Source organism: Babylonia areolata, chromosome 26 (genome assembly GCF_041734735.1).
Source record: "Babylonia areolata isolate BAREFJ2019XMU chromosome 26, ASM4173473v1, whole genome shotgun sequence".
NCBI classification, from domain to species: Eukaryota; Metazoa; Mollusca; class Gastropoda; order Neogastropoda; family Buccinidae; genus Babylonia; species Babylonia areolata.
The window spans coordinates 30,615,615-30,638,032 of record NC_134901.1 but is presented as its reverse complement, the minus strand read 5'-3'; the positions used below and the strand labels follow the sequence as shown (position 1 = coordinate 30,638,032).

General features: G+C 41.8%; 1 protein-coding gene across 2 annotated transcripts in view; it reads left to right on the top strand.

The window, feature by feature from the left end:
* The first annotated feature begins 1,324 nt into the window (after window positions 1–1,324).
* The window catches only part of LOC143300772 (pre-mRNA-splicing factor ATP-dependent RNA helicase PRP16-like), a 148,826-nt gene continuing 127,732 nt past the window's right edge, over window positions 1,325–22,418 (top strand). Inside the window, exons 1-4 of one of the 2 annotated variants that reach the window (XM_076614701.1) lie at window positions 1,325–1,458; window positions 9,588–10,097; window positions 19,500–19,675; window positions 20,380–20,589. In XM_076614701.1, the coding sequence (XP_076470816.1) occupies window positions 9,778–10,097; window positions 19,500–19,675; window positions 20,380–20,589 (706 nt within the window). In that variant the 5' untranslated portion in view covers window positions 1,325–1,458; window positions 9,588–9,777. Of the gene's footprint in view, window positions 1,459–9,503; window positions 10,098–19,499; window positions 19,676–20,379; window positions 20,590–22,418 lie in introns of those variants that run through there. The other variant, XM_076614700.1, reaches the window with a different exon arrangement.

Sequence of the window (22,418 nt, the reverse complement as noted above, 5' to 3'; positions counted from 1 at the left end):
GAACCAAGAAAGGAGGGCCACGAATCGTTGTCTGCACCCACTCTGGCATTGAAGTCGCCCAGGAGAACAAGTTGTTCTGTCCTGGGGATGTTCCTTATGGTTGATGCAAGATTTTCGTAAAACTCATCCTTGGCGTCTGGAGAGGTGGACAGAATTGGAGCATACGCGCTGACGAGAGTGAAATAGCCTTCGGAGGTGTTGAGGCGGAGAGTCAAGAGTCGTTCTGAACCGCCGCTACCTGGTTCGATCATGTTCAGCAGGCTGTTCCTGACTGCAAAGCCTACTCCGTACTCTCTTGGGGAATAAGAGCTCTTTCCTTGCCAGAAGAAGGTGTAGTTCCTCTCCTTTAGTGTTTCTGAGTCAGCCAGCCGTGTTTCCTGCAGAGTGGCAATGTCCACATTTAGTCTCTTTAGCTCTCTGTTTATGACGGCGGTCTTTCTGGCGTCACTGATGTCTTGCAGATCTTGGGAGAGCCCAGGCATCATTGTCCGGACATTCCAACAGGCCAGTTTCATTTTTGATCCGTTTCTTGAAGTTTTCTTTTTGCCGGGTGCGGTGCGGAAATTAACGACCTGCTTGTCGGATATTCTCCTAATCTTCATACACCCATAGAAGAAGGCAGGTCGTGGCGGGACAGCACCTAATTGGCGGCTGAGGTCTGCCCAGCTTGGGCGGGCAATAGCTGTCCAGTGGGACGCGACGGTCCCCCCCACCGTAAAAAGCCAATTGAGCGCTAACTTATAACCGTAACTGTTGCTTCACGTGTTATTACGACACTAGTGCTAGTAGCGAAGCTGGAGTGTCCTCTCCAGGTTGTAGGTGCAAGGTGTTTGTGAATGGATGGACGGATGTAAGCCTGGGCAACGTAATATGGAAGACAGCTGTTGCTCATGCAGCTTGTCCCCTCTCTCCACCTCGCTGACAGATCCAAAGGAACAGCAAGGCTGTTACGTTTTGGTGCCAACGCGGCCGCAGGAGCTGCCGCAAAGTGACAAAGTTTGCCATCCAACCGCCTTAAGGTCCGTTTATACAGAGCGCGATCGCGAACGCGGTTTTTCGCGGTTTTGTAGAGGAACCGTTCAAATAGAGTGCGAACGCGAACGCGAACAAATTTTTGTTCGCGCGAACGACTGCCTTGATTGCCCCCAGAGCGAATTTTCTCAGAAGGTCGCGCGGCTTTTTTGCTATCAACCAATCAGCAGGTACTTCCCTTGCATCATTTCCACAAATAGAAACTTGTACGCCTGACCGTTCCAAGAAAAAGCTAGGCACTAGCGTCAGTCTACTTTGCTTGTGATGTTTGGAGAAGAATGGACAAGACAATGGACAAGACAGAAGCCATGATTCTTGAAATTGAGAAGAATCATGTACTGCATGACAAAGCAGACAAAGATTACAAAGACATCATGAAAAAAAGAGACATATGGAAAGCAATTGGACAGAAAGTCGGACTGACAGGTATGTGATTGAAATTAATTTTATTTACCTGTTTCAACAATGTTATGGAACTGTAAAAAAAATAAATGTCTGCACGACTTTATTAATTAAACACGTTTTAACTTTCATGTCAGCAGTCTTCATAATGACACCATTTTAGCTCTGACAGAAATATATAATGGAATTATGATATTATAAAGTCTGCGTCTCACACTGACAGATCTGATACACAGGAAGTACAATAAACACTGCATTAATGAATACAGATAATCTGTCTGTCTGTATGTTTGTCTATCTGTTCTTGTCATTAACGTCTAGGCAGAGAGCTGTGAATGATATTATCTTCTTTGGGGAAATTGACTGTTGTCACACTTTGTTTAAAACGTCCTCTGCCGGCGTGGGTGCATGTCTATGTCCTAATTAGCATGTCCAAAGCATGCATCCATTTGCCATGTGACTGCTCCTGCTGGGGAGACAAAGTAGTTTTTGAATTGTTCTCGCACCTCAAGGGCTGTATATCTGGGTCGATGTCCTTCTCGCCTCAAAGGCCTCAATACACCATCGTGGATGTCTTTTTCCATGTTATCAACGTCAGCCCTGTGTGCACCGACCTCGTTTTCACCACACAGCATGTTATGTAAAACTATGGTAGCTTTCACAACACAGTCCACATTTCCAGGTGACAGAGGGAGTTTTCTGTGATACATCCTCCAACGATTTGCCAGTATGCCAAACGCGTTTTCGGAGATTCTCCTTGCTCGCGATAATCTGTAATTATAAATCCGCTTTGCATCATCCAGATCAGAACCTGGGTACGGACGCATCAAATTGCTCATGAGCGGGAAACCTTCATCTCCTACTATTACATGAGGACAGGGTTGATCATCCACGATCAATGGTTTATCATCCGGTATAGCAAGCGTTTTGTTTTGCATCTTTCGATACAATGCACTGTTTCTGAAAATGCCAGAATCACTATTTGACCCGTATGAACCAATATCCACAAATGTAAAACGATACCGATAATCAACGAGGGCCAGAAGTACGATTGAGAAAGATTTCTTGTAATTGAAGTATGTACTTCCTGAACAGGGAGGCGCCTGAATCAACACGTGCTTCCCATCTAAAGCACCAATACAGTTTGGGAACTGCCATCGTTCACGAAATCCATTTTCAGTTTGCCGCCACAGTTCTTGAGTTGGTTCAGGTAGATGAATTGGCTGTAGTTGATTCCAAATCGCCTCGCATACTTCACGTACGACCATCGCCACGGTGGCAACCCCCACGCGGTAACTGAATGCTATGGTCTTGTAGGAATCCCCCGTTGCCAAGAACCTGAAAGCAAAACTAATTATTAATACAGATCTATATTTTTGTTTCAGGTAAAGAAGTGGAAACTCGTTGGAAGAATGTGCGTGATGGTTTTGGTAAATATCAAAGGAAGCTGAAATGTCGGAGCGGGGATGCAGCTAAAACAGTGAAGGAATACAAGTACGCAAAAGCTCTGTCCTTTCTAACCCCCTACTTGGGTGACAGACCCACCAGCAGTAACTTGGCAGAGGAATCAGATGATGACCTATTGCAACGAGATAACTTCACTGACGAAGAAGATGATGCAAGTCAAATATCAGACTTGCAGCCACGACAGGATCGTCCGGTTACACCATCAAACCCCAGTGTTGCCTCCTCAAGTCACTCCAAGCGAAAACAAAAGCGCACTCAAGATGATTTGGACGCCACCTTATGTCAATATTTGAAGAAGAAGTCACGTAGTCCTGTGAAAACAGAAGAAAAGCAAGATGATGTGGATTTATTCCTTCAGTCAATGGCTGGAACAATCAGAAAGCTCCCTGCACGTAAACGGGCCGAAGTCAAATTCAAAATACATAGCATCGTACATGAAGCAGAAATGCAGTGCTGCTTCCCTCCAATGATGACACCATTTGACATGCAGTCCATAAGTGAACGTCCGAATTTGACCTCCACCCGTTTGATGACATCTCCCGCACCTGACATGCAACCAATGGGCGGCCAACCCACTGTCAGCAGCAACTTGGAGTCGACCTTTCAGGGCTTCCAGTCGTATACCCAGTTTTTGGACGATCAGTGAACATGATGACCACAAGGACGTCTTTGTTTCTTTGAGTTAGAACTTTAATTTTGCAGATGGCAAGTTTTTGATTCAAGAAAATATTGCAAAAAAACAAAACGAGAAACACACAACAGTGTTTATGCTAATTTTGAACATTGGAACTGTTTTCATCAAGATTCGATGGAACAAACTGTAATTATCTTCATTTTGAACTGTTTTCATCAAGATTCGATGGAACAAACTGTAATTATCTTCATTTTGGACATTTGAATCGAAAAATAATCGAAAATACAATGATTATGATTATTTTCAATACTGGATCTTTTTAAATGAAACCTGTATTAACGATTTACTGCACTGAACACATGCATACATAATAAATGTTTGAAATGCTATTCAAGTGTTGTTTTCGTTAACGAATGCATTGTATAAATAAAATCTTATCATTATAAAATTACAAGGATGGATCAATATATTTTGAACCTTACCTAGAAGCAAGGAAGAACTGAACGTAAATGGCGAATTCTCATGATGGAGGTGGCCCAGTTACAGGTTTCTATCTATATTCCATTTTTAAAAGTCTTAAAAATTATTTTTCCATCCTTGTGCATACGTGTGTGCTACAGTATTTCCCCTTCAAATATGAACATTGCAGATCTAAAATGAACTTGCTATCTTCACATTACAGGGGAAAATACTAAAACTTTACTTACCTCAAGCAAATGGCCAGTCGTTCTCTTGGGGTGATGGCTTTCTTCCAATTAGTATCCTGTTTGCAAATGTCGTCTCCAATTAATTGCAAAATGTAGTCAAATTGCTCCTCAGTCATTCGAAAGTATTGCTGGAATTTTGCAGGATGAAAATGTAGTTCTTGTACGAGGTGGTGGTACTCTGCAAATTCACTTCTTCTCTGTAAAATTTCGTGCACTGACACACGCCTCTTTCTCTTCCTCCGTTGTTTTGCGTACAAATACAGTACTATGATCTCCTCCGTGTCTGACTCTACCTGCGCCATGATTCCAAATGACCAAACTTTATCTCTCACAGCAAGAAAAAGACGAGCCGCCTCGAAAGCCATCGACGGTTTTCCGCGTTCGGGTTCGTGCTCTATTTGAATGGCAAAACTGCTCAAAAGTCGCGTTCGCGTTCGTGTTCGCGTTGGACGCGTTCGCGTTTGCGCTCTGTATAAACGGGCCCCGTCGCGCACCGGATTTTCTGTCAGGGTTTACTACCTTAGCTAGGTGGCCGCAGGTAGCTCTCCAGAGCTGGCACTCTTTGATGGGTCATTTATTTCCACCACTGAGGCTGTGCATCAAAACAGCCTTATTATATTCTAGTTTTAGCTCCAGTGGGAGGATATCAAGTGACCTATAATCACTAGGAGTTAATGAACATGACTTTGATAAAAGTAATTTCAACTGAGCACGTTTGTATAATCTAACAAGAGGATTTAGAGTATTTGTATAGCAGAATCCCACAACGTAGAAGCATAATCTATTATTGACTGTACGTGAGCATTAAAAAATATTTTTCGGGCATGTGTACCAGCTTATAAATTAGTGTTTTATTTTTGATAACTGGAATACTTTTGGAGACATTCGATCTTTTACATAAGTAACGGTAATATGTTCAGACCATGATGAATTATTATCGATAACTATATCTAGAACTTTGTGTGATTTGACTTCTTCAATCTTAACATTGGGAATGAAAATATTGAATACATTTGTTGGCATGATCTGGCGAGCGAGCGAGCGAGAGAGAGATAGAGATGTGACTATGATTATCAGAATCCATGCAAGCGGCCTAGTACATTTTAAGGTCAGTCTGGGTCAGTAATTGTAAGCTTGAAGTTATTGTTTTGTCAACAAATCTTATCACTGTGAAAAAGTAGGTATTTTTGCAATTGGCTTGTCTTTTGATTCCGTAGCACTAATGATATCTGATGCAAATGTATTAATGGATGTCATAGACTGTATCGTCTTAGCTCTTTTAACAAAATCTTTTTGTGAACTCAAATTAGCTTTTTCTTTTGAAAAGGTTTCATATGCGAAAGATTTGATGACGAATTTCGCGGCTGAAGCTTTCCTTTGTTCATCTGCTTCTCTGTAAGTCCCTAAATTTGATGTAAGAATGGGCACACCTAGAGCGAGTTTATAAGCCTTACAATCAATGCTTTGCAGCTTCGTTAGCAAATGCAGTGGAGCACTGAAAAATACCTCTTGAGCGTATGTCAAGCGTGAACGTACGAGGGACTATGACAATGACAATGACAAATTTTTTATTGGCAAATAGCGTTTTACAGCTCTAGTGCCAAGGGGGATTATTCAGCTTATTTTAGTAGACGACGAAAAGAAAAAGTAAAACGAAAAATAAGGGGAAATAACAAGCAAATAAGTACATATTCATAAACACATAAACACTCATACATTCACACCCACAACATTAATATAACATATTCCATATTACTCATGCATAATACTAAGTAATTAATTCGAACATATGACTTTGCAGCCGAGCCTTTTTTTTTGGTTATTTACCAATCTAAATTGAGTTATGGATCTTATATTTTATTCTGCATTATGTTTCTATCATGTTAAAACGATCGTTCGGTTAATCTTTTCCTTCGAATGTTGTATGCTTCTACAATATATTTGGCAAGTGAAAATAGGATGTCTTCATTATCTGATGAAAGGATAGCTACTAGATCATGTCTTAATGCAAACGGATGTGTAAAGAATGTGTAATCATTTCTAATAACACTGTATTCCTTACAATGGAAAACAAAATGATCCTCATTTTCTAAATCCTGATGACACAACTGACATACACTGTCACTTTCACTATTTTGAATATACCATATTCTATTTGTATTAAGCCCTAAGGTCCTGGATCGAAATCGAGAAAGGAGACACCGTTGCCATTTATTTGTAATTATAGAAATGTATTTTTCCGACCGGAAAATATTTTTGAACGAAAAATACCAAATATATCTTGTATTTTCTTCCATGTCTGAATGCCAGTTTTGCTTGTATATGTTGATAAGACGATCCTTAAATTCTGAAATAAATGCGACATCACTCCATACTCCTTGGCTAATCCATACAATCCCAAACCCATTTTTGACTAGAACATTTTTTACATTGTCTATCCGGTTTTTCTTTCCTTCTTCATGCTGCTGTAGTAACATATCATAAGCCTGCTTACACAGTCTTGTCGGCGGTAATTTAATAAGTTTTAACCAATACTTTATCCACTTAATCATTGTACGAATTTTCAGTGGATATCTACCCGTTTCCCCATATGCTACTTGATTAGATGAATGAAGTGGTATACTCAAAAAACGTTTTATTGCATATGTATGAATGATTTCCATTTGTTTATTCTCGTAGATACCTCAAATTTCTGCTGCATATGTGAGCATCGGCTCTATCTGTGTGTTAAAGAGTTTCCAGTAAAGTGAAGGGTCAATAGACTTTAATTTTTGCATAGCTCTAATAATTTCAACAACCCCCTTTTTCCCCTTCCTGCACATTTCGGTCCGTGCTGTGTTCAAACTTAACTTTGTTGTGAAAATCAGTCCTAGATATTTGTAGGTATTAGTCACTTTTACTTCCGTATTTCCATATCGCCATTTTTCATGAACCGAAAGATGTCCGCCTTTTCGAAATACAATTATATTTGTTTTGTTCAAGTTAACAGTTAGACACAACCTGTCTGCTTCTTGTTTTAGAATGTTTAACTGATTTTGCAGTCCCACAACTGTATCAGATAGACACTGAGTATTATATCATCAGTAAAAAGCAATAAAAATAATTCAACAGCTCCTGAAATCATTTGTACTCCATGCTTTCCTTTTCTAGACAATTCAACAGCTAATTCATTAATAAAAAATGAGAATAATTGTGGGCTAAGCAAACAACCCTGTTTAACGCCTCTTGGACAAGTGAAAAAATCAGTGTAGAAATTTTTATCCCTTACACAGGCCAAAACTGTATCATATATTCCTCGAACCGCTCTATATAACTTTCTACTAACACCACTATTTCTCAAGACATTCCACAACATATTTCTATTTACCGAATCGAACGCCTTCTGGAAATCTACAAAAGCAACACAAAGTTTAGAGTTTCTACTTAGGTATTTTTGTACTATGGCGTAAAGAGTAAAAATATGGTCAACCGTACTATAGCCTGTCCTAAATCCAGCTTGCTCCTCAACAATTTTTGTCTCCCTTTGTGCCCACTTTGTGAGCCTTTTATTTTAGATATGGGTATAAACTTTTCCTATTACACTTGTCAAAGCTATCCCTCTCTAATTATCGGGATTGTTATTATCTCCCTTCTTGTATATTGGCACAATGATAGGTTTAGACCAGGCTGTTGGAAATTTCCCTGTATCAAAAAGTAAATTGAAAAGATCTTGTAAAAAGTCGATAACTACCGCGTTCGCCTGTTTTAACATTTCGCTAACAATGATGTCAATGCCTGCACTTTTACCATTTTTAAAGATGTTTTATTCCTTCGCTGATTTCAGATTTTGTTATAGGATCGTTAAATACAGGTTCATGTATATCATCCTCTTCCTCCATTATCACGTTTTCCTGTTGTTCTAAATCCACTACCTCTTTTAACACGCTAAAGAAGTGATCATACCACTGCTGTAAACTAATGTTGTTATATACTGTTGCTTTTCTGTTTACTGATCTAATTGTTGTCCAAAATAATTTAGGATCATTAATAGATTCTTTCAACTTGCTTAACCTAATTTCATCATATCTCTCTTACTTATCCTTTTTTTAGTTTATTGTACGACTTTCTCTCTTTGGTAGAACGTACGAGGGAGGTAGCAAGAGATATCAACGCTTTGGTATCTTGCCCCCAGTGCTGTTTACAAATTATTTTAAGGAAATTTAGACCTTTTCTTGCTTTGTTTAGTATATAGTCAATATGATAATTCCACGAAAGCTTTGAAGAAAGATAGACTCCCAAAAATTTAACAGATTGTGTATATCTGATGATAGTACCATTTATTGTAAACACGGGGAGCTTTTCTGGGTCTGATCCTGTATTAAATAGCATCATATTTGTTTTTTCTAAGGACAATGATAACTCATTTTATCAAGTTCCCGCTGGTGTATTTTCTTTATGTAATTCAATGTCCTAGTATGCGTTTTATTTTTCATTGTCATCTTCATCCATAAACAAATGTCATCAGCAAATTGAACCAAGACTGTATCTTTAGCTCAGTAGCTTGTTAGGTACATCGGCTAATAATATATTGAATAAAATCGGCGAAATTACTGATCCTTGTGGTAACCCCATGTGTAATTGTCTAGGGTTTGAGTAGGTATTTCCAATTCTTACTTGTATAGATCTATCTGATAAAAAAAACAACAACAACTTCTAATATAATCATACATGTTGCCTGTGATACCGATATTTTTCAGTTTATATAAAAGTCGAGCGTGCAACACTTGGTTGTATGCTTTTTTCACATAAAAAAAAGTCGCTAGTACGGTTTTTTCGCCTTGCAAACTGTTGCTTTACCTGTGTAGTCAGTTTGACTAGATTTTTCTGTGGAGGATCTACCTTTTCTAAAGCCAGCTTGGTTTATAGGAATTACACTATACTTCTCACAATAATGAACAAGTCTTTTTAGAACAATTTTTTTCATTAGTTTGCATACATGCGATGTGTGTGTGTGTGTGTGTGTGTGTGTGTGTGTGTGTGTGTGTATACATATATATATATATATATATATATATATGTGTATCTCTCTCTCTCTCTCTGTATATATATATATATATATATATATATATATATATATATATATATATATATATATATATATATATAACAGAAATGGAAAGACAGCAACTGAAACACTGAAAGACTTTTTGGGAATGCCGTACAGTTTATTTGGTTACACTCTGGTAAAACGATATTTTAAATAAAGAGCCAACATCGTGCGAACGACAGAAACAGCACAATTTCTCCTACGGACAATGTCGTGACTTGTGCGACGTTTTAGGTCATCTTATTTATATTATGTCCAGGGTTTATGTTTACAAGTGGAGGAAGCGTACGGTATTTCAACAAAGTGTGTGATTCATCGGTAGACTAACAACCAACCTCATGTTTTAAACTCAAGTGATTTTCTCTCCAGAAACACCATTTCAGTGTGCATAGTGTTTGTGACTTTCGATTCTTCACATCCGTACTTTGTCATCGAATCATTGTGACAGCATGGCTTCATTAAGCTTTGATGACGATGGGGATGTGCACAGACTGGAAGGATCCAGTGGCCAAGAACAGGGTGGACTGGTGATAATGAAGAAAAAGCCCTCGGGAGATGCACACACATTTAAAAAACCTGACATCCCCAGACCCAAAGTATCTCTGTTGGGTCTTGATAAACTGGCGGCGCTCAAACGGCAGACAGACAGTTCTGAGGGAGGCCTCACTCCAAAGAGGTCCAAGATTTCATCCTACAGAGATGATGATGAAGATGATGCAGATGTTGAGGAGGAGAAAAATACAGACAAATTCAAACACGGCCATGATAGGTAAGGCTCATTTTGTTATAAAATCAAACAGTGTTTGTATGCATGCGCGCGCGCGCGCGTGTGTGTGTGTGTGTGTGTGTGTGTGTAAAAGACTGCCTGAATGATGGGGTAAAAACAGTCATACACATAAAAGCCCATTTGAATTATAGAAATTTTACATTGTCAGGGGGGCTAGGGGGTTGGGGGGGGGGGCGGGGGGGGGGGGGGATTGGCTTGCCCATGAGTGGGTGAAAAGTTTAATCTGCCACAAAACTGACATCAAGTAGAATTCCCATAATTACATCCTTCATACATCTGTCTAAGTCTTCTACTTTTTATCAAGGCATTTCTAACCCCACGCAACCTTATATGGCAGATCTTAAATCAGTATTATTTTGATTGTGGCCATTACAAGATGATGGTGATATTGATGCATTAAAGCTCAAGCCATCAGAGATCTTTTCCCATCCCTCTTGCTGCCAGTCAGTGGCAGTCTCTGTGCGTGTGTGTGTTTGTGTGTATGTGTGGGTCTGTGTGTTTGAGTGCGTTTGTGCGTGCGCGAGGGTGTAAGTGTACACAAGTGTCAGGAGAGTTCTGTGCATGTGCGTATGTGTGTGTGTGTGGGAGGGGGGGGGGGAGGGAGGGAGGGTGCGGGGGGGAAAGGGGGGGTAGAGGATGAGGTATGTGTGTGTATGCATGCCTACACTGTGGGAGCAACAGAATATTGGAACGTGCGGGTGTGTATATATATATGTATCTTCGTATATATGTGTGTGGGGTTGGGCGTGGGGGATGTGGGCATATGTGTGTGTGCTTGTACAAGTAAGTGCTCATCTGTGTGTGTGTGTGTGTGTGTGTGTGTGTGTGTGTGTGTGCCGTGGAAGCTGTGATACATAGCCTAGAAATGAGTGTGAAGGAGGAGGGTAGAGGAGGTGCAGGGTGATGTGTGTGTGTGTGTGTGTGTGTGTGTGTGTGTGTGTGTGTGTTGGGGCTCATGTACGTATTTGACTGTGCTTTCATATCTATGAAACTGCATGTTTGGTGCATATCTGTTATGCATATGTGGGTGTATGTGTGAATGTGTGTCTCCATGTTTTACATTTATTTGCTTATTTATCATCATTGTTGTCTTTTTTATTTATTTATTTTATTATTATTATTACCACTTTTTTTCTTCTTTTTTTTTTAATGTATGCTTATAGTTGACTTCATCAAGTTTTTGTACTTTAGCGTTCTCGAAATTATAAAGCCAAAAGATGCAAGTTGCAATAATAATCTGAAGTTTTTAATAATTCAGATCAGACAGCCCGTAACAATCGTGATCGTTGCTAGATGACAACAACCAACAAAGGGAAAGAACTCCAAACATGTAACTAAGGAAACTAAGAAAACGTAACTCTTAAAGTTAAAGTCTTGAGGTGAAGTTGTCCCTACATTACTCCCCTCCCAGCTATTGTATGGTACGAAGCACAATTAAAACACAGAAAACATCAAAACTGAAACAATTGTCATTGAAATCTTGGAGGGAAGCGGGAGATGCGCCCAGAGCGGGTCGTGACACACGAGGGGTTTTTGACAGGAGACGGTGAACGCACAGTCTGAGTGGGTGCTTTCGTGGCCTTTGCTTCAGAGTTCACTGGCTGTGTTGATGATGGTGGAACTCTAGCACCAGGTGAAAGCACAGTCTTGTTTCCTGTAGTTGTGAGTTGGGTGACGAATGCAGCTTTCAGACGGTCCACTGACACTTTCTCTGAACGGCCCTTAATGTCAGTGGTGTAATACTTGTCACTGGTGCTGATGATGCGATATGGGCCATCATAGGGTCGTTGCAGAGGATGTTTGTGAGCATCGTGTCTGACATAGACATACCCAGTGGAGGCCAGATTTGAAGGAACGTAGGTTGATTGGTTTCCATGGAACATTGGGGCTGGTGGTAGCACAGTGCGCATGGTGTGCTGGAGATGTTTGAGAAACATCGAGTCAGGTTCCATTGTGCTACTTTCCAGTGGCTGAAGGAATTCACCAGGTAGGCGAAGTGTTGAGCCGTAGACAAGCTCAGCAGGGGAACAATCAGGGTCCACCCGCCAAGAAGATCGTATCCCCAACAGGACCATGGGCAGCTCTGCGTGCCAGTCAGAAGTGGTAGTGCGGGCCTTCAGTGCTGCCTTCAGCTGATGATGGAAGCGTTCCACCATGCCATTTGCTTGTGGATGGTAGGCTGAGGTTGTGTGAACTTCAATACCCAAAAGTTTGTTGCACTCAGCCCACAGCACTGACGTAAACTGTCTCCCACGGTAGGTAATGTTTTCAGGAACTCCGAATCTGGCGATCCAGTGATGCACCAGAGCTTGAGCACAGGTGGAGGCATGGGCATCTGGGAGAGGAATGGCTTCTGGCCACCTGGTAAAGCGGTCAATGATTGTGAACAGGTAGGTCATACCTTGGCTAGCTGGTAGGGGTCCAACCAGATCTACATGTAGACTGCTGAATCTTGTCGTTGGAGGTGGCCGTTCCACAAGTGGTGGTCAAGTGTGCCGGTGGATCTTGGAAGATTGACAGCTGTGACATTCCTTACACCATTTGCGAATGTCCCGTTTCATTCCATGCCACACAAATCGCTGGCTGATGGCCTTTTGTGTCGGGCGAACTCCTCCATGTGAGAGTCCATGGATTTGGTCAAACACCTGCCAAGTCCAGGAGTTTGGAAGGACTGGACGAGGGACACCTGAAGAAGTATCACAGAGAAGAGTTAATGATCCACATGGGATGTCTTCAAGCTTCAAGCCTGTGGTGGCTGAACGATATGAATCCATCTCACCAGATTGAGCTTGATCTTGAGCAAGTTGGTTGAAACTGCTAACTGAGCAGATGCTCTGTTCCACAGAGTTTGAGTTCATGTTGAAGCGTGAAAATGCATCAGCTACAACGTTGAACTTCCCAGTGATGTACTGGATGTTTGTAGTGAACTCAGCTATGTAGGAGAGTTGTCTTGTTTGTCGAGGTGAGCGATCAGTTTGACTCGAGAGGGCTGACACCAATGGCTTATGATCCGTGAACAGAGTGAATGGTCTTCCTTCCAGAAAATGTCTGAAGTGTTTGACAGCACTGTAGGCTGCAAGTAGCTCTCAGTCAAATGCACTGTATTTCTTCTCTGCTTCAGAAAGATTTTTGGAAAAGAAAGCTAGAGGAACCCAAGATTGACTTTGTTTCTGTTCGAGCTGAACACCCAAAGCTGAGTTTGAAGCGTCTACTGTGAGACTTGTAGGAGCATCTGGCTGAGGATGATGTAGGAGCACAGCCTCTTTGAGAGCTTCTTTAGCCTTTTCAAATGCTGTCTGACAGGCTTCAGACCACTCAATAGTGTGCCCTTTACCACTTGCTTGAGCATGAAGTGGGGCCAGGGTGTCAGCAATGTGTGGGATGAAACGGTGGTAGTAGTTCATCAATCCCAGGAACCGTTGAAGGCCAGAGCGATCTGTTGGAGGAGCACTGTCATGAAGAGAAGCTACTCTATCTGGAAGTGGACGTATCCCTTCAGAGGTCACACGATGTCCAAGAAAATCCAGTTCACTGACGCCAAAGACACATTTTGCTTTGTTGATGACCAGTCCATTTGCAGAGAGGAGCTGGAGAAGTTGTTGAAGGTGCTCAAGGTGTTCTTCATGTGAATGACTGGCCACTAGGATGTCATCAACGTACACGAACGTGAAAGGTATGTCTCTTAGTATGCCATTCATGAGCCATTGAAATGCTTGTGCAGCATTTTTCAAACCAAATGGCATGCGTAGAAACTCCCACAGTCCAAATGGCGTTATGATAGCCGTTTTGGGAATGGAAGACGATGCCATGGGAATTTGATGGTAGCCTCTGACAAGATCAATCTTGGAAAAGACAGTGCACCCTGCGAGATGGCTGTTGAAATCTTGAATATGGGGCAATGGATACCGATCATCTTTTGTCACAGTGTTGAGTTGCCTGTAGTCCCCACAGGGTCGCCACTGGCCATTTGATTTGGGAACCACATGGAGCGGTGAGGACCAGGGTGAATCAGAACGTCGGATGATGCCCATCTGTTCCATCTTGAAGAATTCAGCCTTTGCAGCAGCCAACTTTTCTGGATTCAGGCATCGTGCACAAGCATGGACAGGTGGGCCATGCGTGATGATGTGGTGTTCCACACCATGTTCGTTGACAGTAGAGTCAAAACGTGGTGTGGATAACTCTGGAAACTGAGAAGTTCAGAGTATGCACTGTTTGGATGAATTGACAGGCCTGCGAGTGTCATGGGGTTATCACTGCTTTTGAGAGACACAGAGATGTTGTTTAGGGACAGGAGGCGTTTGCCCTTGAGATCAATCATCAGTTCATGAGCGATGAAAAAATCTGCACCAAGAATGGGACGTGTAACATCAGCCAGGTAAAAGTCATGGGTGAAGATTTGTTTGGGCTTTGTTTCCAAAGTCATGCTACGTTTGCCCCAGGTCTTGATTGACGTTCCATTGGCAGCAGAAAGTGAAATGGAAGGTGAATTTGACTTGCGATCCTGGGATGAGGCTGGATACATGGACACATCTTCACCAGTGTCGATTAAGAATGATTGTCCTGTGCGTTTGTCATAAACAGAAAACGTGTTTGAATTTGAAACGCTGGCCGCTACCACGTTTAGCGACCAGCTTTGGCGTTTCCTGAAAACGATATGCCATGTCTGCCTGTTTTGTAGACCAATGAGGAAAATTTGCAGCCAGGTTGACAACGGCGGGCATTAGGTCCAAATCGCTGGTGATAGAAACACACAGAGTTAAAAGCGCTGTGTTGTGAGGGAGGATCACGTCGCTTCTCTGTCTTGATGGCAGAGACAGTCTCTTCAGAGGTCACAGTGCATGCATCCTGTTCTGAAAACAGCCTTTCTTTTGGAGCTTGAGGTGGGGATGTGGAGATCTGTTCTATGCTTGCAGCACGTGTCTCCCAAATCTGGTCTGCTGCTTCAGCCAATGCCTCTGTGTCTGTGATGTCTTGTCCAGCTAAAATACTTCTGATGTCTGAGGGAAGATTAATGAGGAACAAAGCACGTTTCAGGGTTTTGGGATCATCATTGAGAGCATTTATTTTACGCAAGAGAGCAGTTGGTCGTTTGTCACCAAGTCCGTTGAGATTCTAATAATGCCTTTGGTGCTGAACTGTGCCTCTACTCGCGCGAACCAAACCTCTGGTGATTTCATCTAGAACTCAGGTAGTTTGACTGTGATGGCGTTGATCTGACTTGCAGCTAGAGATTGGATGTGATTTGTTAAATCAGCAACTTGTTCAGAAAGAATTTCTACAGGCATGTTCACGTGTCCAGCGTCGGGGTCACCAATTTAGCGTTCTCGAAATTATAAAGCCAAAAGATGCAAGTTGCAATAATAATCTGAAGTTTTTAATAATTTAGATCAGATAGCCCGTAACGATCGTGATCGTTGCTAGATGACAACAACCAACAAAAGGAAAGAACTCCAAACATGTAACTAAGGAAACTAAGAAAACGTAACTCTTAAAGTTAAAGTCTTGAGGTGAAGTTGTCCCTACAGTACCTTATAGTTATACATATTATTATTAGTAGTAGTAGTTCTTTTTTTATGTATTTTTCTATTATTTATTCACCCTTTTTTTCCCAAGGCCTGACAAAGTGCATTGGGTTACACTGCTGGTCAGGCATCTGCTAGGCAGATGTGGTGTAGCATATATGGATTTGTCCAAACGCAGTGACGCCTCCTTGAGCTACTGAAACTGAAACTCAAGCCATTGCTTGTGTCCCTTTATCTTGCTAAGACTGCGGTCAGCAGAGCAATACTCAATGACAATAGTCATTATGTGTGTGTGTATATATAAATATATATATATATAGTTGATTGTTTCTGTATATATCATGATTTTTCTTTGGATTAATTTATAATGTTTGTACTAATACTGTAGTAGTATAACATTAGTAGTGTACAAACAATATATATAACTATAATGATATGTAACGTTCACACTCATTGAGTCTATCATGCGATAGCGTTGATAGCAGTGTAAAAAGTGTTTTGTGAGTGTGGTTCTTAAAAGGGTGTTGTGGTTGGTTCGATTCCAAGAGAGAGAGGGGAGCAGACAAGGGGATATGGGATCGACTGATGATGCACACAATCAGACAATGACACTCACTTGCACTCACTCACTCTCTCTCCTCACACTAATAGCAGGGCCACATGGAGTGGTTTTTATAGAGCGTTTACTTTTACAATATACATGGGAAATCAGCACACACACTAAGCAGTTCACCCAACTTAGCAAAAGCAACTTTGTTTAAGCAACACACACTAAAGCAGCACACACTGCCTACTTTAAGTACTTCCTACAAGCAGCATCTACAGGCAGCACACAGTAAAAAGTTCACCCTACACCTAAAGCAGCACACAGCCCAACAACTGAACAAGGATTTCCTTGCTCCTCACATCACTGATCAGTCAGTCACCCTGTGTCAGTCAGTTTTTCTGGGAGACAGCTAAGAACTGGCTGTGCTGACTGGTTTTATCCCTTCCCACAACATACTGTGCATACTAATCCAAGCTACAACACTCACTCCCCCAACTAGTTGAACTGAAATAACCTATCTTTGCTTGTCTTAGTGACACTATGTGAATGACTGACAGTTTCACTGCTTAATCCCAATTCGTCCAATTCAACAGATTGATCTGATTCGCTACAATTCAGCCCACTTGTTTCTATAACATTCTGTGATGACAGGTTCACCCGTTTACGTCACAAAGAGATTGGTGAGACAGGACAATACAACTCTCGGCATGTTAGCCGGCATGATCAAAGTTCACATTAGGAATACACTTCGACAGGATGCTGACCTTCAGAAAACATATGGAAAATACTGTTCTCAAATGCAAAAAGGGCCTTTCAGTTTTAAAAGCAATGGCAACCAAAGGTATTGAACAACGCCACCTCTTCCTGCTATACCAATCACTCGTCCTCAGTGTGATCGACTACGGACTTGGGCTAACAACACCGTCTCAAAGCAACCTCCTAAAATTAGAAAGAGTTCAAAATGAAGCTATGAGGCTGATCCTTGGAACAACAAAAGACACGCCCACAGAAACCATGCGATACCTGCTTGACCTTCCTTCAGTGCAGGCTAGAAACAAGTTAGAACAGGTCAAGACCTACTTCAAAGCATTAGAAAACCCTCAAAACCCACTGCATGATGCAGTCAAAGAACCAAAAGGCAGCCGCCTAGGACGAGGAAGATCATGGATGGGGCAAGCAGAAGACACAATCCAGCTAGTATGCCGCCTACAAGACCTGAAAGAAACAAAACAATGGGAGAAAAACCCCGAAAACCTCAACCATCTATTCAACACAGCCATTTCACCCACTCTAGGAAGACATTGTCGGGAATGGCCAGAGGGCAAAACTGATGCGGAAGTGAAGCTACTCATAGAAGAAAATAAAAAGAAGAGGACATCATCATATACATGGATGGCTCAGTCACCAAAGACCAATCCGGTTGGGGATTCACTGTGAAACAAAATGGAAAAACAGTTAGGGAAGAGAATGCTGCCTACAAAGTCACAACCTCCAGCCTAACGATGGAAGTTGAAGCTGTGACACATGCCCTCCAGTGGCTATCGTTCATCCATATGCCCGGAAACCAACATGCCATGATTCTAACAGACTCAATGAACCTCATACAGAAAATTGAAAACGGAATGGGAAGCCCAGAGTGGCATAAGGCAATGCGCAACTTTCAGATTAAAAAACTCACATGGTCATACCGCCCGGGACATACAGGTGTTAAGGGAAATGAGTAAGCTGACGGACTTGCTGGTAACGCAACACCAACGAGCGGCCTACATCTAGGAAAATCGGAAATCCTCAGAAAAGTCAAAGAATATCAAAAAGAACAGGTACAAGGCCATAACACCATCTATCGCCTCAAAGAAATAAAAGCAGAGAGAGGGAGTGGCCGTAAGTCTAACATGAAAGGTAGAGCACGATGCTTTGCAAATCAAACAAATATCGGCATCATTTCCAAACCAACATTGCGAATATTTCTTCAAAACGGAACAGAGTCTCTGTGGGCTTTTCCAAATACAATAGACTGAGCAACACACTAGACGCCACATTCTTGGCATCAGAGATCTTTTCCCATCCCTCTTGCGGCCAATCAGTGGCAGCCTCTGTGCGTGTGTGTATGTGTGTGTTTGTGTGCATGTGTGGGTCTGTATTTTTGAGTGCGTTTGTGCATGCGCGAGGGTGTAAGTGTACACAAGTGTCAGTAGAGTTCTGTGCACGTACGCGCGCGCGCACGTGTGTGTGTGTGTGTGTGTGAGGGGGAGGTGGGGGTGCGGGGGGAGGTGCGGTAGAGGATGAGGTATGTGAGTGTATGCATGCCTACACTGTGGGAGCAACAGGATATTGGAACGTATATATATATATATATCTTTGTATATATGTGTGTGGAGATAGGGCATATGTGTGTGTGCTTGTACAAGTAAGTGTTCATCTGTGTGTGTGTGTGTGTGTATGTGTGTGCCGTGGAAGCTGCGATACGTAGACTAGAAATGAGTGTGTGGAGGAGGGGGGTAGAGGAGGTGCAGGGTAATGTGTGTGGTGTGTGTGTGTGTGTTGGAGCTCATGTACGTTTATATGTATTTAACTGTGCTTTCATATCTGTGAAACTGCATGTTCGGTGCATATCTGTTATGCATGTGTGGGTGTATACGTAAATGTGTGTCTTCATGTTTTACATCTATTTGCTTATTTATCATCATTGTTATCTTATTTATTTATTTATTATTGTTATTAATTTTTATTATTATTATTATTATTATTATCATTACTACTACCTAGACTGGGGAGACAGGACAATACAGCTCTCGGCATGTTAGCCGGCATGATCAAAGTTCACATTAGCATAAATTTTCCCTAGCTTACATTCCGAAGTCCCGCCATCTAGCTGAGCCGTGTTTGTGAAAGGGGAGATGGGGAACGACTTGAAAGACAGGCCGCCACACGGGATGTTCCGCTCAGCACGGGGATTGCGGCAGACCTCGCACAACTGCACGTGTTCCTACAGCTGGGACTAGTGACGCGGTGTTGCGGACCAAAGGCGCCGACTAGGGAGTGGGATGAGGAGGGGGGGTGGAAGGAGGGAGGGTGGCGTGGTGTCGGCACAACCTCAAAGACTGGACTTTGGATAGAGCGGGAAGGGAGATAAGAAAGAGGGGGGGGGGGGGTGAAGGGATGGGGGGTGTGGGGGGACAGAGTGTGGGTGGTGGGGGTGACACTGCTGGCACACTATAACAGCAGTAATAAAATAAAAAGTGTCATTAATTTGTGTGGGAAGCTTTACTTCCTCAGCTGTGATGTGGGCTTAGTTTGAGTGTTGATTTTCAGGCAGTATCGGCAGCCCCGAGTGGAGACCCCTTCACACCCAGGAGGAGTGAGCAGTGAGGCTAGAGAACGCATGTCCAAACACCAACGTGACAGGGAGAGGGGTGTGTACGTGTCCTCCAAACATGACTGTGAGGACAGGCGCAGAGACCAAGACAGAGACCATTGCAGAAGTAGAGGTAATTTGTGAGATAAAATGCACTATGTTCTTGTCTACTATCATTATCAATCTCCCTGAGGCTGAAAAACAAGTAAGAAACAAAGTACATAGACGCATTCACTGACATAGGGCTGATAAGGACATGAAGTATGCATGCACATACTTATGTATGGCCATGCATGATATACACAAAGTGTGACAAACATACACCATTGCAGACACACTCAGAGGCACAATAACAGTTGTCATGGAAAGAAACATTTTATTTTATAATCAGGTGATCTGAGACAGCAGAAAGCACACAAATGGCTGTTAGTGTTACTTGTGTTAGGGAGAACTGATTTCAAACCCTGTCAGTAACATTGTATCTGATATGGTTTGGTATTATATTATAAGGCCAATAACTGAATAAGGCTATATAAAGATATACTGATATAGGGCTCTGCAAGTTTGTGACTGGTTCACACTGGAAGACTGAGAAATGAAAATCAGTGCACTAACTTTCAAAACACATTTTGCAAGTCTTTAAAAAAATCAGTGTGGATGTGTGTGTGAGTGAGTGTATACATGTGTGTCTGTGATTGTGCACATGCATGTATAATGTATATTTCCATCTATGCCTGTTACAAATTTTATGTAATGATTGCCCGTGATACCAGATTGACTATATGTTCAGGATGGATCAGTGAAGAACCATCCCTAACCATGTACCCTGTGTTTCAGAGGACAGGAAAAATCACAGGCGACATGAGGGGGACAGAAGCTCAAGAAGCAGTCGCTCAGACCGAAGAGACAGAGACTCTGAGCGCAGGGACCGAGGTTCTGAGCGCAGAGACAGAGACAGAGACAGCGAGCGTCGACACCGAGAGTGGGAAGAGACGCCTGGCAGACAGTACAGGGATGAAATTGAAACACCAAAAATCAGAGTCAAAGGTATATCCATTATATATATAGGAAATGTTATTCTAAAATTATACAAGATTTGTATATGAGTGTATGTTTGTGTGTGTGTATATGTGTGTGTGTGTGTGTGTGTGTGTGTGTGTGTGTGTGAATTGTTGGAATCATTAAAATCAGGTACAGTTATTTTATTTCATGTTTGGTTTTACTTTTCTCAAATCATCATAATTTACTGATATCAATAGACAGGTGTAACAAGCATTTAGGTTTGCATGTACATTATGTATAGATATGTGTACTCCTTATATGCGTGACTGTCAAGTTTTAATTCTTCATGAGAACTGTGCAGTCAAACATATAAAGTTGACTGTCGTATAAAAACAACAACAACAAAGAAACAAAAAGAAAGCAAAAAGCAAAACAAGAGCCCCTTCCCCACCCCCTACCTGCCCTTTTGACCAAAGTGTGTAGACTCTGAACCCATTACATGATTATTTCTTTGAAACCTGTGACAGTGATAAAACTGTATTGCAATAATTCCTAGTAATTGAAAGCAAGTTAAGACAGCACAAGACAGCCAGCAGTGGAGATGTCTGTTGACAGTCTTATAAATATTTGTATGCATCACTGTGCACAAAGAGGATTAGGTAAGTTAGTCACTAAGTGATACATTTTGAATGTGTACAAACAATGCAAATGTTGGTAAGAGTGTCAGTTACTTTCAGAGTGTCTGTTACTTAACTGGTTAATTCCTGTTGGGGAAAAAAATAGATAGAGGATTTTTTCTCTCTTGCTTTCTTTTTCTCTACTTATATTTGTATTTTTCAAAGATTTATTGTTTGTCACTTGATTTAAACAGTGGTTTATGTCAAACAAATAAAACTGGTAAAAAATGCAGTCATGAATTCAGTGAAGTAATTGTTACATTGCAAACCAGTTGTGCTTAATAAGTGAACAGGGAAAAAGACTATCTTTTGCTTATTGATTTGACCTAAGAGACAAGTTTGGACACTGACTAACAGAGATGGAATCTGCAGGTTTGTAGTTGAGATGGATGTTGTGTGTCATGGAATCTGCAGGTTTGTAGCTGTGATGGATGTTGTGTGTCACGGAATCTGCAGGTTTGTAGCTGTGGTGGATGTTGTGTGTCATGGAATCTGCAAGTTTGTAGCTGTGGTGGATATTGTGTGTTAATGAATCTGCAGATTTGTAGCTGTGATGGATGTTATGTGTCATGGAATCTGCAGGTTTGTAGTTGTGGTGGATGTTGTGTGTCATGGAATCTGCAGGTTTGTAGCTGTGATGGATGTTGTGTGTCATGGAATCTGCAGGTTTGTAGTTGTGATGGATTTTTCTGTGTCATGGAATCTGCAGGTTTGTAGCTGTGGTGGATATTGTGTGTCATGGGATCTGCAAGTTTGTAGCTGTGATGGATGTTGTGTGTCATGGAATCTGCAGGTTTGTAGTTGTGATGGATGTTGTGTGTCATGGAATCTGCAGGTTTGTAGTTGTGGTGGGTATTGTGTGTCAATGAATCTGCAGGTTTGTAGCTGTGATGGATGTTGTGTGTCACGGAATCTGCAGGTTTGTAGTTGTGATGGATGTTGTGTGTCATGGAATCTGCAGGTTTGTAGCTGTGATGGATGTTGTGTGTCAATGAATCTGCAGGTTTGTAGCTGTGATGGATGTTGTGTGTCATGGAATCTGCAGGTTTGTAGCTGTGATGGATGTTGTGTGTCATGGAATCTGCAGGTTTGTAGTTGTGATGGATGTTGTGTGTCATGGAATCTGCAGGTTTGTAGTTGTGGTGGGTATTGTGTGTCAATGAATCTGCAGGTTTGTAGCTGTGATGGATGTTGTGT